Raw genomic sequence first — 16,306 nt, 5'->3', positions numbered from 1 at the left:
TGGGCTTCTGAATAAATAAGAAGGATTCTCCAAAATTTATAGATTTCACCAAAGAAGGGGGGAGGGCAGAGAGAGTTACCTTTTAATGTCATTGGCTACGTCATCATTTTTGAAAGACCACACATTTTTGGTGGGAATTTGGGGGAAGAAAAACCTGGTAGTCTTGCCTCATATTTCTTACCCAACCCCCATTCCAAATGATGAGTAAGCAAAAGAAAATTGTTCGTCTCAGAAAAACAAGAGACAAACATGAATTTTGGGCTTGCTGTTCTCTCTGCTCAGAAAATTCTTCTGGCTTTTCTCAGAATGACTTATTCTTATCCATTAGCTCTGAGCTTAAGAGTCCCCTCCTTGAAAGTTTTCCTTGGTCACCTGCTTTTAAAGTATGTTCCCATCCCCCATCCCACACTGGTGTTCTCTCTCATAACACCCTGCTTCATTTCCTTAAAGCAATAATTGAAATTTTTAATGCTGTGAAATTATTTATTTATACACAGTGTAGCAACTGAAGGTCACTGTTCCCCATATAACTATCTTTTCTTCTTGGACAGTACAACTAGACATTTTCAGGCCTCTCTGTGGTCATACATGGCTGTGTGACAGACTTCTAGCCAGTAGAATGTGGGCAGATTTGACAAGAATCATTTCTAAGACAAGGTTTTTAAGCCCACAAGCCCCTCCATGCACTCTTTACCCTTCAACTGGATGTATAGAGACAATAAGGTTCTAGGGGGTGGTGGAGACTACTTCACATACAAGAGCTACTCACCCACCAGGAACACTTTTGCACCATTATGTTAGGAATAAACAACCTTCTGTTGAATGTGAGCCATTAAATCTTCTTTGGTCTATTTGTTACAGCAGCTAGTATTATCCTAACTAATAGATCCCAACTAGAATTTAAGATTCATTAGAGCAAACACTCCATCTTTCCTGTTCCTATCACAATATACTCACCACCTACCAGGCCAATAAATACTACTGAGTGCAGGCATGCATGCATAAACAAGCATATCTTACATTTATGTTCACATGTAGTTACAGGTCTAACATTTATACACAGATACAGATTTACAGCCTATGGAAAACTTTGTTAAAGCAATAAGATGAATTTGGAAATTTACTTCCCAGTTCTCCAGGTATTACGGTATCTACTGTGATGACAGCTTGTACCCAGCTCTTGTTCCTGCCCTCACCTCCCCGCTCTGCCAGCCCCAACAAGGGAAGCTATTGATAAGGATTTAAATCTTAAGCTTGAATTGTCTAGCTCCCGTCAGTTAAAAACCAGACCCGTGACATGGTTTTAACACAGTCCTTTGACATTAGCATCTTTTTAGTGTCAAGATGAAGAAACAGGCTCATTTAGTCACAGGGAAATTCTCCCCGTCAGGAGAGAGAGCTGTCTCTATCCACCGCCTTCCCTCCTGCTCTCTTTCTCCCATCGTCCCCACACCCACAGAACTGAATGAAGCCTGTATCCACTGTTGTATTTAAGCAAGTTTGTTACCCTAACCACAGCCTGGGGATTTCAAAAGAAAACATCAATTATAAGCTTAAAAATAAAAAGATTGTACCAAATTCTCTACAAGGCTTATTCCATACTGCCTGAAACTATGAATACAGCTGAGCTCTGCAGAAAGTGATGAATTTCTCAAAAACGCTAAGGTCACGCTAATTGACATGACCTGTGTAATTAAGCAGCCTCTGTTTACACACCAGAAGCTCAGCTGCTGTGAGGCTGAGTTTGCTTGACAGAATGTCTTTACATGTCAAGAGATCAACAACCTTTCTTATGTCCTCCTCAGTCACCTACATAGGCTTCTGATTGCTGTTCAGAGGAGATGCACTCTGGCCTGGCTGCATGCAGATCAGCTGGCCTGGGGAGTGGGACAAGAGAGAAAGCAGCATCCCTAACAGGTAAGGGGAGCCCACTGGACAGGCAGGAGGGTGTGCCTTCACTCAGATGTCTCTGGGCCTTGGGATTTCAGTGTCACTGGGAAAGCCACATTGAGATGTAAAGAGGAGAAGGGAGTCTTCTCATGCCAACATGACTCTCTCTCGCTGCCCTCAGAGGCAACAGTGACATCAAAATATTTGAAACCAGCTTTCCAATTAGCGTACTATGAGGAAAATGAGGAAAATCATATGTTTGCTCATGGGAAACCTTCCACCAGTGCTTCTAGGACTCATTTCTGCCAACCAGCACAGCTGCACAGAAGATTCATCCTCCCCCTTTTGGTTTAGTCCTAAGAGCTGGGAACGTCAATATGATTTCCAAATGAGTGCTCTGAGCCGTCAGGGGCGCCTGGATTCAGGCTTCATTTGTTGAAGGGTCTTTCTTGCCCTGGAGAACTGGGCAAAACCTCTACCAATTAGGTGAAGCTCAGGCAGTCTTCGGAGCAATGGCCTCTTTCTCTAAAGTTCACATGAGTAAACACTGACCAGTACCGTGGCTATAATCAGAAACAGTGCTCAAGTTCCTCCCCTTCCACACAACTCCACATTCTGCTTGACGAGATATATTGGAATCCCAGTGTTCTTCAGGCAGCCGGCCTCCTTAGGTTCTATTCAGGGCAAACACCCTTTTGAACACTGTTCCTTGACTTCCCTGGGATTCTAATACTATTCACAGGTACCCACTGGGCTCTCAGATGTAGAGAGACCTCCTTACTGCCTCACTACATATCTGCCTAAAGGCTGTGGACAAGTTCTTTACTGTTGCACCACATTAGAGAACATCTGGGTCAGATAGACTGGGTTGAATCACTGCCTCAGGACTTAGCAGATGTGTGACTTTAGGCAAACTGCTTAACTTTCCTAAACTTCACGTACCTCATTTGTAAAGTGGAAGTAATTCCTATTTGCATGACCCTAATTCCTATTTGGATGTGTTGTGAAGATAAACATGGTAACTCATATAAAATACTTAGCACAAAACTGCTCACATAATAAGTACACCATAACTGTTAGCTTCATCATCATCATCATCATTACAGACAATGTCCATAGATGTATATCAAGATGCATATATGGACTCATATATTTATACATATAAATATGAATGCAGACCCAAATATAAATGGTCATCTCCCTAGCACTTAATACAGTTAGAAATGAACCAAGACAAGGAACACAGGAAGAAAACCAAGCTTGAGGCAGAGGCCCACACAAAAAATGAGGCTGACGATGGTATTTAGGGCTCATTGAGTTGCAGTTGCTAGATATATCCAACAATGCATAAGACCATGTGCTAACTGTGTAAAAGTGATGATTATGAAATATGCAAATGTACACAAATACAAAACAAAATGTCAGTGCTCATTCTGCCACAGACTCCCTCTTTCCTCTCCCAGTAAGTAGGTGATGGGAATAAAGTGGATTAAATTTGAGCTCCAATAAGGACTTCGTCATTGCTGATAGAGCTCTTCTTTGCCACAAGACTGACTCTAGTGGTCAAGGTAGCAGCCCCTACTGGGAAAGGTCCACCCACTTTAGGCTCAGTTGGAGAATACTAAGAAAGAGCATTGTCAAGGCTGGACCTTGTGTTGGGCAACTTTCAAGTGTAATCAAAGGGTGCACTCTTTGGGACAGTAGCACTGTCAGCAGGAGAATATGTCAGAGGTCATCAGGTATAGGACTAAACCAGTGATTCCCAACCAGGGACAATTCTGCATCCCCTTTCCCACAGGGGACATTTGTCAATGTCTGGAGACATTTTGGTGTCTCTCATGACTGCGAGGGGTGGAGGATGGTTTCTCTACTGGTATCTGGTGGGAAAAGGCCAGTGATTCTGGCTAAATATCCTTTGACACACCGAACAAATCCACCTCCCTCCCAACAAAGGCTTATTCAGTCTCAAGTGTCATTTCTGCCCAGGCTGAGAAACCCTGTGCTCAACTATTGGCCCAGCTTTAGTTTACAGCAAATATTTTCTTCAAAATCGTACATTTATATTTTATCTTTTGCAAATTGGTTATGCTTTTAAAGTACTGTCCTTTGTGAACTAAGAAGAATCATCATTTTTACTCCATTTTACAGTAGAGGAAATTGAGGTTTTGCGGAAATCTAACTCATGTCTCCTTGTCTCAGTAGCCCTTCTACCCAACAGAGAATAACTACTTTGTCTGCAAAAATAAAGCTTTCTAGACACTCTCAAAAATAACAGACTGAGTTGGTTCTCATCTCATCCAAGAGCTACATTCCTATAATTCAAAGCTTTCAGACATTTCACTAGCAGGTCCTGCAAGGGAAAATAAGGCCCCTGAAATCTTACACACACACTCTCTTTTAGATTCCCAACATCACTGAAGACAATCTCTAACTCTGTCGCCCTGTGAAGCACAGCCAAGTTGATCCTAGTATTCATAAAGCATCACACATGTCTAGACACATTTATTATATGTCATGAATTGGTTCATGTCTGGACATGTCTTGTTCCTAACCCAAGCTTGGTCAAAGGAGGTACATGGCCCATTTCAAGGCCAAGGTAAGTGACAACACAGTTTATATGAAACACATTCTCACATTTTAAGACACTTAGCAGCACATATTTAACACCATCACATGTTGCACCAGCAAAGATACTCCAACTCAACACAAAAATGTCCTGGGTAGGAATGAGAGCACCCAAGTCTGCCCAATTGGTCAGAAGCTCCCCAGGAGAGACATTTTCCAGGAAACTAGGCATCTAGGGGTTCTCCCCATTCATCTGTCAGGACAAAAGGTGTCAAGGCCAAATGATTTCCAGAACTGCTTCAGAATCTCAGGAGCAAGGGTCTTCTTTCTACTGAGTTTGTTCTTTCATGAGACTATTAAGTCTCACCTATTAAAAAAAATAATCACCTTGGAGACTAAGAGATCTTGACATCCAAAAATTAATGCCCAGAATCATCCCTTCCCTTTCTCCCATCAGAGAATGTGCAAAGAAAATTTGTCCAGATCCTCTCAGAGATCCTATATTTCAATCTACACTTAAAGCAGACTAACTCCACCTAAGAACATATCTTAAACTCCAAGATATTTTCACTGACAAACCACATGGGCATCCATAGATGGACGCATCATTACTCTGGTGAAGAAACTAACATTGACCAAATGAGTTAGTCATAAGATTAGATGGAGAGCAACATAAGGGTCTAGAACCTTGCTACTCCAAGTGTGGTCCATGGCTTTGCCCATCACTTGGGAGCTTGTTAGAAAGGTAGAATTTCAGGCCCACCACAGACCTCAATTAGCAGTTTAACAAGATCCCCAGAGGATTCTTGGCACTTTTAGAGTTTGAGAAGCACGTACCTAGAATTTAGCAACATTTCCTAAAGCCCAACCACCATTCTGTGTTTTGGAAGTTAACAAATGTATTTTCACATATTTTTCCTTTAGTAAATGTGTAATTATATGAGGTTAACATACCACTAAAGCCTTAAATGGTGGTGGATCTGACTGATGCTTGAAAACATTTACATGGGCTGTACAAGGACATTTCTCAAACAGACGGAATGTAACGCACATTGCCCTACACCCTGCTTCTTCAGAGATCCACTTTTAATAAGATAATTACCGATAATCTCCAAGATTGGAAAAGGAAAACAAGAGAAAGGAAGGAGAAAAGTGACGTAATTCCAAAACAGAACAAAGCTCCTATTGACCAGTTTTCTACCTGTAGAACTTTAGGCAAAGACTTCATCATCTCTATGTGCTTCACTTAACCTGCAGTGGTTTAAGCTAGTGGTCCCCAACATATTTGGCACCAGGTGCCAGCTTCATGGAAGACAAATTTTCCATGGATAGGGTGAGCGGGGGGTGGTTTCAGGATGATTCAAACACATTACATTTATTGTGCACTTTATTTCTATTATTATAATATCAGCTCCACCTCAGATCATCCGGCATTAGATCCTGGAGGTTGGGGAGGTTTAAGCCTATGAGTCCATTCGGGAAGCCAGACGAGGCTCAAAGGGTGCCACTGCCTCAACCATTGAACGCAGGTGGCCCAGTCCTGATCCTTCTCTAATTAAAACAACAACTTCTAGAGAAAAGACACCTAGGGACCCAAACTCACCTGCTTGTCACCTCTGGGAAAACAATGATACAACGATACTCTGGATCTTCTCCACCTAAGACTTCTTTTACCCTCTCCTGATACTCATGTCATTATTCAGGTATAAGAAGGACAAGACAGACCCACCTGGAATCTCCGCATGTCACGTGGGTTTCCCGCATTCTTTAGGCAATTTTGGTTACATTTGAGGAAAAATTTCAAGAAGAACCTGTGAAGAAAAAAATTACCATGGTTAGCATTTCAGTCCTCCACAGAAGGGGGAAAAAGTAGTTAAGTCACTTCCGGGTTGTGCATTCTATTCTCTGGGCATTTTCTGAAACATTCAGAATGACGATAGAGCCAGTATTTTGTGGAAAGCTTTAGTCTTTGTTTCACACCCAAGTTAGACATTCTATATGAAGAGAATGCTCTCCATGATGCCAACAGATCTCACAGAAGAATTAAGCCCCCAAGGAAGTATTTTGACTCAAAGAGAGGGTAAGTCTTCCCTATAATTTAAGGCAGGTTCCAGTTGGAGATAATTGCCTGAGAATTACTCATGGTCCCCAACAATAACATGTAATTTAAGCCCCGTAAATTCACAGATGACGAACCAGCAAAATACATGCTGGATGAACATAAGGACATGATAAACACTTTTTATCCGAGCATCTCCAAGTAAAACATTCTGATTAGGCGTGCTTATGAGAAGATTCACATACTGACTAAAGTCTATTGATTTCTTGAACATGAAAGTGAAAGTGAAGTTGCTTGGTCGTGTCCGACTCTTTGTGACCCCATGGACTGTAGCCCACCAGGCTCCTCTGTCCACGGGGATTCTCCAGGCAAGAATACTGGAGTGGGTTACCATTTCCTTCTCCAGGGGATCTTCCTGACCCAGGGATCAAACCTGGGTCTCCTGCATTACAGGCAGACTCTTTACCCTTTGAGCCACCAGGGAAGCCCAAGTAAAATATTCTGACTAGGAGTGCTTATGAGAAGATTCACATACTGACTAAAATCCATTGATTTCTTGAACATATCCCATATGTTTTCCTTACATGCCAGCTATAGACAAAAGCTATTTGTGATGGAAGAAGGAATGTCCTGCTTCATAGGCACCTTGATCTCTGAATTGATTCTATAATGAGATCCATGGGTTTTACTGGCTAGGGTGACCAAAGGTCTCAATTTGCCAGGAACTATACTAGTTTACACCAGCTATATTACTGTAAGTGTGAATAGTTCAAATCAGCCAATCTTAAAGGAAATCAACCCTGAAAATTCATTGGAAGGACAGATGCTGAAGCTGAAGCTCAAATACTTTGGCCACCTGATGTGAAGAGCCAACTCACTGGAAAAGACCCTGATGCTGGGGAAGATTGAAGGCAGAAGGAGAAGGGGATGACAGAGGATGAGATGGCTGGATGGCATCACTGACTCACTGTACATGAGTTTGAGCAAATTCTGGGAGGTAGTGAAGGACAGGGAAGTCTGGAGTGCTGCAGTCCATGGGGTCGCAAAAGAGTCTGAGCTACTGAGCAACAACAACAAGATGAATAGTACCCACTTTAACTTTTAAAAGTGTCCTGCACTGGGTGATAAATTAGATGAGTTATTTCTACCCTTCTGTAAATCAGGAGAGTTATTTCTATATTTCTTAGGTGGGAGTTGTTGAAATTCATCATGGAAAGGCAGCATGATCAAAAGTGTCCAATTAGGGCATTCTTGTTAGTTACCTATAATTAAACCTCTCCATTTACCTATTAATATGTTTGGGGAAAGAAGCATTTTAAAAGCTGCTGAAAGTTCTTCATTGTTTTTACTTTTAGGGATGTGGGTTTCAGGCCCACTTCCCCAAAATATTACAATGCATTAAAATGTTGCTCAGTTAAATTCTCATAGGAATTTTCCTGTCATCACCTTTTCCTCATTTCAAGTCTACAATGCAGTAAAATTCCTACTTCAATACACATAATTTGTGAGGAACCATCAAGCTGGGATGTCTGGATTTAGCTCTGAGTATAAAGTCTATCAACCAAATAGCACCTCAATAATGAGAGCACAGCACCAAGAAGCACCAAATTCAGCCAATTTCTGAAAACCAGACTAAGCAATGTCCCAACAGAATCTCTCTCTTCCCCAGTCCCTTAGACTCTGCCAAGAGGGAAGTATGGCATGGGAATAACTCTTTGAAGAGAGACAATGACTTTGTCAACCCCAAAAATCACATTTTAAAATGTAAACATCTTCCTGAAACAGCTCTTTCAACATCATGCAACATTCAACTGTCCATCAATAATATCTGGCTTCTGAACAATCCTTCATCCCTACTTCCAGGTTCTCTTCACAGAGGCCAAAGTTTATCAACCTTTTTCAACAAGATAAATGACTCATGGCGTACTGTTGAGCCCAGCTGGGTAAAATAAAATCCAGCTCAAAGAGCAACACTGGCCTGTTGGCCCGTGCAGACTCCTGACCACATTCAGCAGGGGAGTCTGAGGGACAGAGGAGGGGTTTGAGGGAGTAGTCACAATCCTAAGTGCCTCTGCACTGTCCCTTCCCTCTGAACTCTCAGACAGCAAGTGCTGGGAGCCCTAGCGATCACACCTTACTGTTGGAAACCGTTTGATGTGGTGGAGGTCAGGGATAGTAAGTCTGCCATCTTGACCGGGCTCAAGCTTACATCCAAAGACACCCAAAGTGCGAAAATTGGCTGCTGCTTTCAAGGACAGCTGGTTGGAAGAGAATATTTAAAAGCCACACAAACCCCAGGACGGGGCTGATTATCACTAAATTGACAGTAAGAGTCGGCTTGGGATGATAGAAAAGCCACGACCCTTAAAAATATTCTGAATGAGATTCCTATCAAACTCTGACAGATACTGCTGTGTGACTTTTGATAAAGAGCTGAACTTCTCTGCACCACACTTCTTACCTAGAATTTGGGTATAATGCCAGTCCCCACCATAGAAGGTGACTATGAAAATTAACTGCAATGATACACAGTGTCTGGAACACGGCACACACAGTGATGGTGGCTGTCATAATAATAATCTCTCTCATGTATTAGGTGTTTACTTTGTGTTCAGAAAGCTGAGAACTTCAAATACATTTTCCCATTCAAGCCTCCTAAATAACCTCTACTATTAATCCCATTGTATTGATGAGGAAACTGAGGTTCAGAGAATGTAAATAAGTTGCCCAAAGGTTATTAAATGTGGATCAACTCAAATTTGCAGAGTCTGTGCTTTTAACCATTGTGCTACAGTAGTTTTAATAATCACAGAAGTACTGCATTGTTGATATTAATACTAATTGTACCACCGACAGCAACTGTACCACAATGGCAACTGCACAAATAAGAGTAATTATTAGTACAATTGTTTCCACCCCGGCAACCTGAACATTGTGGAGGGAGACGTCGCTGCCATTTTCCGTCCAGTGGGCACCCGACTCCCACACCTGGTTCTCCAGGACTGATAGATAATATTCACCACCTGTGTATGTTTAAAGCCATTTGAGCCAGACCCGACAGCCAGATTCAGGTTGTGTTGGAAGGAGCTGTCAGCACACCCTCTGACATCTTCAAGTCAGACAACTGCTAGCCACCATGAGGGGGTCCATCTGGTGCCAAAATGGATTTTGAAAGGCAGGCAAACAGGACGTTAGCTCTGCCAGAGAAACAGAATCAAGGGAGCAGGGGATCTTCTGCCTCGGCGATGAGCCGGGCGAGGCGCCTGTCACCAGCCCATCGTTAGCACAAAAGCTATGCTGGGCACAAACCAGATCCCAGTTACCCTAAGCTGCCCTGTCACTTGGCACGCTGGCAGCATCTTCTGCCCGCCCTCTCGACAGCGGATCCCTAGCTGAAACTGAAGGCTTGACCATCTGTTGTGGGGAAGAGACAGCGTCAACTAGTGCCTGAGGCCTCACACAAGCCCTTATGTGGCAAAGACACTCCAAAGGGCTAGTTCTGTTGGAGAAAGCCAGCCCTACCCCAGGGGGAGCATCAGGAATTCTTTCAAAGTTTTCCCCCAAGTAGATGCCAAATGTCTGACCCTTTCGGATCACACTTCCTTAAAGGAACTGCAAGGAGTTAGAAATATCCCCACCGAGAGATGGAGTTAGATGTGGCACACAAAATTTTTTTTGCAGGGGGGTGGGGGGGGCGTTATCAGGCTGTTTTGAAGGCATCTGTAAAGCTGGGGACACGTGCACGTCTGCTGGTCTGCAAGAAGATATCAGATTCCAAGGGGTGGGGGGGGGGGGCTTTGAACAAAGCGGAGGTTAGTGTAACTCAAAACCACACTTTTGTCTACCAAATTACCACAGTTTGTGTGGCGGGTGTGTTTGATAAAGTTGTTGTCAGGCAGAAAGAGTGTGCAGCCTTATCCCAACCGTGGGAAACTGACCCAAGGCAAGACAAAGCCCCCATTGACCCCTTAGCGTTCCAGAAGTCCATAAACTACAGGAAACAGCCCAAGAAGGACCCAACTCCAGGCTTTTTTTTTTTTTTTTTTTGGGATGGGGGAAGGAGTGGCAAGAAACCTGACACTTTTCCATTAACTTTCAATACAAATAATATCTTGTATTCATACAGTGTTACATTATTCAAAACACTTCTATCCTCAGAATCTCACTGAATCCTCACAGAAGTCCTACACTTAGGCAGGTCAGGAATGCTCAACCCATGTGAAAGGCTAAAAAAATAAAACAACTAAGATTCAACAAAATTAAGATATTTATTGAAAGACAAATCTAAACTAATATCCTATATATTGGCCCAAAGGACTCGCTAATGTATGAGTTATCTCTGTGGATTACAGGACTTTATAAGTGACCTAAACCAACACTGGGTCTGCCTTCTCCACCATGTGTGTGGGAAAATTGAGAGGTCAGGAACATGACAATACTCACAGAGTTATAGTCGTTCTGAGAGCTAAAACTATTAACCCACATGTCTCAACTTCTAACTGCATGATTTTTCCAATGTAGTGTTAGTTTTTCAAAAGCCAACCCAATAAGAGCTCAATGTCGGAGCTACTGCATTTTGCAGTTTCCTACTTCCATTATGAAGGGCTTCTCTGGTGGCTTAGTGGTAAAGAATCTGCCTGCAATGCAGGAGACTTGCAGAAGACACGGGTTTGATCCCTGGGTTGGGAAGATTCCCTGGAGGAGGAAACAGTAACTCGCTCCAGTATTCTTGCCTAGAGAATCCCATGGACAGAGGAGCCTGGCAGGCTACAGTCCATGGGGTCGCAAAGAGGTGGACATGAGCAAGCAACTGAGTACACACACACACACACCTCCATCAGGAAAGTGACAGTCATAAAGCCCAAAGTGACACTCTAACAGAAGTTGTGTTTAGGTTCACCAATGAGGCTAATGGACGACATTACCCCTCACCGAACATTACTGAACCGATCACACACATTTGTAGAACATAACTGCCTATTCAATGATTTCCCTGTATCACATTTTACCAACCAATAGATATTCAGTATAAGGAGTAGTTTCCATGTGACGAACAGTGCTTGGGACAGGTGCTTGGGTTAAAGATAAGATAAGCCTAGATAAATTTCTACAATTCCCTGAGCCTCAGTGGCCTCAATAAAACATGAGAGCAACAGTACCATCCCTTCCAGCCACATGGTGTGACTTTCATCATAATCCTACCTTTACTCTTTAATTAATTGTGCTACTTTAGAAAAGTTATTTAAACTCTCTGTGCCTCATCTGTAAAACAGGGGCTACAAAATCCTACTTCAGAGGGTTATTGAGAATTCAATGAGTAATATATGTAGGGTGTTAAAACAGTACCTGGCATAGAAGAATAAATAATTCTATCATCAGCTGCCCTAATGTTCAGAGATACTGAGATTTTCCAGGTACAGAAAGTATTCTCTTTTTGAATGTTAAGGTTAAGAAAGGAAGCAAAGATCTATGTAACTGACAAGAACTATAGGTTTCATTGAATGACCTACGAAAAGGGAAAGAAAGAAAAAAACGAAAGGTAATAATGACTAAAGTAGCTCTTTCCAAAGGCCAAGACATGAAGGTGAGGAAAGGTAGCAGCTTAAATGACAGGATTCCAGCTAGTCACAAGTGAAGGGCACACAGCAAAACCATCCATGAGGCAACAGCTTGTACATCATTAATTATTATGCAAAGCATTGCAACAGACCTGGGCTGAGCAGGTTGAGTTTTCACCACCCCCACCCAAATTCTGGAAAATCATGCTTGGATGTTTTCAGCTGTTCTCATAATGTCCAGGCTGGAAAAGAAACGCATCCGGGCACCCCTAAACCAAGACATAAAAGCCCCATTTGCAGTCTTCAGGCTCCCTGAAAGTTCCTCTGACTTCTCCCTGCAGATGGTTACGTGGCAGACGATCCTTCTCAAAGATACTCAAGACACGGAGACTCACTCTGGCCCACTGAGGGAAACAGCTGTGTGGAAACAACTGTGGGGTGCCTTCTGTGTGAAATTCAAGCTGCTCCTGCATACACTCGCTGGAGGGTAGAAAGGCAAAGGCCTCATGATTCAAAGGCCATCTTTGGAGGAATCCTTGCCACAAACAGCGCCATCCTCTGGGCTCTGACACCAAAGTGCAGAACCATCTGCCTCTGAGACTAAATCTACTGCCCAGATGTAACCGAGAAGACTTTCCTGGAGTACAAGGGTTCTCACAAATTAAAAATATTTAACCAGAAAGCACCTATCCCCACCCAGATGCCCGAGATGCCAGGGACTGTCTCAGAAATACCACTGCTACTCCATGGGAGCCCTCCATGAAGAGGTAAACACGAGTCCATAGCCCCTGCCATGAAAAACAGATCACCCTTGAAAACAGGGGACTGAAACAGCTAGAAAGAGAAAACTTTATTTTTAATGTCAACACTTTTGGGTTCCTAGTACACAGAAGAAGTTGTAGAGTACAGTTCATCCATGTGAAAATATGATACCCGCCAAGTCTGCCAAAACCCCAGGGTGCCACTAGGGCGGGCTGGAGACGCTGAGCCTGTGTGAGGGCAAAGGTTTCTGACTGCCCGGCTGACCTCCTCCCCTTCCCTGATAATGCGCCGCTGAGAGAGGACCCACCTTGACTCAAACCCCTGCAGTTCTGTCTGAGAGACTGGAAAGACCAGAAGGGGAGAAACGGGGTCACGGAGAGGATTCTACGCAGATTGAAGTACATTCTTTCCTCCCTGCCTGAGGTGGGAGGTGGAGTGATACCAAGCTGTGGCTCTATCTTGGGGACTCCAGGGGGAGAGCATGTGGCTGCCCCTATCCTTGGCCACTGACTTCAAGGAGTTTACCTTTTCCCCTAGCCAAGGTCCTTCAGATCTTAGGCATTTCTGGAAAGTGTTCTCAGCCTAAAGGATGAACATGGTCAACTGGAAAAGCATCCCCGACCTCAGAGTTCAGAGCTAGGCTGTGATGGAAGGACATAATCAGTGGCAAGGATTTACTCCCCAACCCCGAAAAAAAAAATGTGTTGAGGTAGCATGGCAGCAGACTAGAGAATTTAAAAATAGTTTTCAATAAAAGCACCCACAACAAATAGGTCTCCTGATGCTAGAAGTCAAATCTGAAAGGTGGGAAAAAACACCAGGATAGCAAAAGGGGAGAGCGAAGGCCAAAGAACCAGTGGCCAATAGGGAAAGAATAAACTGCAATTCTTTAGAAATGATGCACAGAAGGGATGCCAGGGCAAGCAGGCTGTAGCTTACACCAACTGATGCAAGGTTACACTGGAAATTAAGCGAGAATTTAATTAAACTCCCAAAGAACTGAATTAGGTGTTGCAAAAGAGGCATCCATCTTTAGGGATACTCTTCTACAAAGCTTACTCAAATGTCAAGTATTTCTTGCTTAAGTGTATTAAGGTATAAACCCTGGCCATGGGCAGACATTTTGAGTCACCCTAGTAGTTTTCTTTGCAGCAGGAATGAGCAGATAATAAACCCAAGTGTTGTCCATTGATGGAGGAAATGGATAGAGAAGATGTGGTACATATATACAATGGAATACTACTCAGCCATTACAAAGAATGAAATAATGCCATCTGCAGTGACACAGATGGACCTAGAGATCGTCATACTGAGTGAAGTCAGACAGAGAAAGACAAATATCAGATGATGTCACTTATATGTGGAATATAAAAAAGGGGTACAAGTGAGCTTATTTACAAAACAGAAACAGAGGCACAGATGTAGAAAACAAACTATGGTCACCAAGGGGGAAAGGGGGGGAAGGATAAATTGGGAGATTGGGATTGACAAATATATAAAATAATGTGTGTGTGTGTATATATACACACACACTATATATATAAAATAGATAACTAATGAGACCCTGCTGTCTAGTACAGAGAACCTTATTTAGTACTCTGGAATGACCTATATGGGAAAAAAATTGAAAAAAGAGTGGATATATGTACATGTATAACTGATTCACTCTGCTGTACAACAGAAACTAACACAATGTTGTAAATTCATTAGACATCAATGAAAATTAAGAAACAAAACAAATTCCAAGTGTTTTTCCTTCTCAGAGCTGGGCACAGACTGAGAATAAATCTGTCTGAAACTGTTTCCCTTCCAAGGGGTCACGATCTGCAAGGAATCATGCAGCACAGAGTTCCTACAGACCCAGGGTAGGATCGGATACAGGCGTCAGGTCTTGGGATTCTGAGTCACTGGGGCAAATCCTGCCCCAGGCTGGAAAAGATGCAAGTGCCACTTGGCTTCAACGACCATGACCCATCCCACAAAGCCAGACATACAAGGTGAGGTAGGAGGAACCCCAACACCTAAACTTAGCAGATACCACAGCACTCAAGCACGCCACATGCAAGACACTGTTCTGAGTGCTTCACGTGTATTAACTCATTTACTTTTCATAACAACCCCATGAAGTACTATCTCTATAGCCTCATTTTATGGATAACAGTACAGAGGGCTTATATAATTTGCCTAAGACTACCTGTCTAGTAAGTGGTAGAGCTGGAATTTGAATGTAGGCAGTTTGGCTCCAAAACCCACATCCATGAAACTACATTCCTTCGTACATTATATATATATATATATATATGATAGGTATGGGCATACAGATCATTGACCATATCTAGCTATACTCTTATCAGCATTATCAAATTCATTCAAGATTAGAGCTGAAGTCAGCATACAGATTTCTGGTATTGTCACTAGAATAATCCCAATCGTAACTGTTAATGTGCTTCAATTTTGCTTATGAAAAACCTTGCCTATTTCAAATACATTAATACATTTTAACCATAATGAAAGACCAGTGAGTCTTGTAATAGAGCCAAACCAAGTTCAGAGGATGATAGCCAAAGCAAAACCAGTGTAACCTGGGTCTCCTGGGGGGAGTCAATGAACATAACCTTAAGGATTTAGTTATACTATCTGTGGTTACCAGTTCCACAAGTCACTATCTTTGAATGTCTTCCTTGCCAACAGAAAGCCACAGGTTAAAAATGAAAGGCTTTTAGTACCCCTCTGTTTAATACTCATGTGTATAAAATTTTGAAGCAGATTCATTTAGAATCTGATGTTACTATTTCACTTTTCCTCTAAGGACTCAACGAGTTTCGATATTAATTTCCCCTGTGGAGGTGATAAATATCAGAGAAACATGAAGAAGTTCAGATCCACAGTAACTGAAACACATGGGTTTTTTTGAACATGCAACTCACTATTTTTTTCAAAAGTTTATGAAGTATAAACATTCAGTGTCATTAATTTACTTCCTAAAATCCTACTTATCTTCCAAGTGGAGTTTAAATGCACTGAGCCCATGAAACCTGCCCAAGAACCTCAGCTAGAATTAATCACTTCCTCCTCCATCCTGGTACAGCTCTGGTCACATTTGGTCTTCATGTCTTGTACTCCAGTTACTTGAGTAACTGCCCCCTCCATAGCACTACAGATACCTTCAGAGGGCCTATCTCCCTCAGCACCGGGGACAGCTATATTTGTAAAACAGTAAGTAAACATCTTACGTGATTGACCGGTAACATTAATGGCAGTTAACTCTGTATTATAGCACAAAGATGATTTCTTTCTCCTTTCCATTCTTTTCTCTACTTTCTTTTCTCTGAATAGGCACTACTTTAAGATGAGACAAGCGAAAACTTTTTAAAAAATTGAAGTGAATATCATTCAGCATGGAACCTAGGGAAGGCTCCCTCCATTTTGCAATGGATAAATTAGGAACTAAAAATGATGAATGTCTTTGCGA

At 42.4% G+C, this 16,306-nt stretch overlaps 1 protein-coding gene across 7 annotated transcripts in view; it reads right to left on the bottom strand.

The window, feature by feature from the left end:
• EBF1 (EBF transcription factor 1) overlaps nt 1-16,306 on the bottom strand; it is a 403,840-nt gene that overhangs the window by 143,281 nt on the left and 244,253 nt on the right. For all 7 annotated transcript variants that reach the window (XM_043464838.1, XM_043464839.1, XM_043464840.1 and 4 more), the window contains exon 7: nt 6,185-6,266. In XM_043464838.1, coding sequence (XP_043320773.1) covers nt 6,185-6,266 — 82 coding nt within the window. The remainder of the gene's footprint in view (nt 1-6,184; nt 6,267-16,306) is intronic.

The sequence above is a fragment of the Cervus canadensis genome, chromosome 4, assembly GCF_019320065.1.
Source record: "Cervus canadensis isolate Bull #8, Minnesota chromosome 4, ASM1932006v1, whole genome shotgun sequence".
NCBI classification, from domain to species: Eukaryota; Metazoa; Chordata; class Mammalia; order Artiodactyla; family Cervidae; genus Cervus; species Cervus canadensis.
The sequence above is the reverse complement of the archived record's forward strand: the minus strand, read 5'-3'. Positions and strand labels throughout refer to the sequence as shown.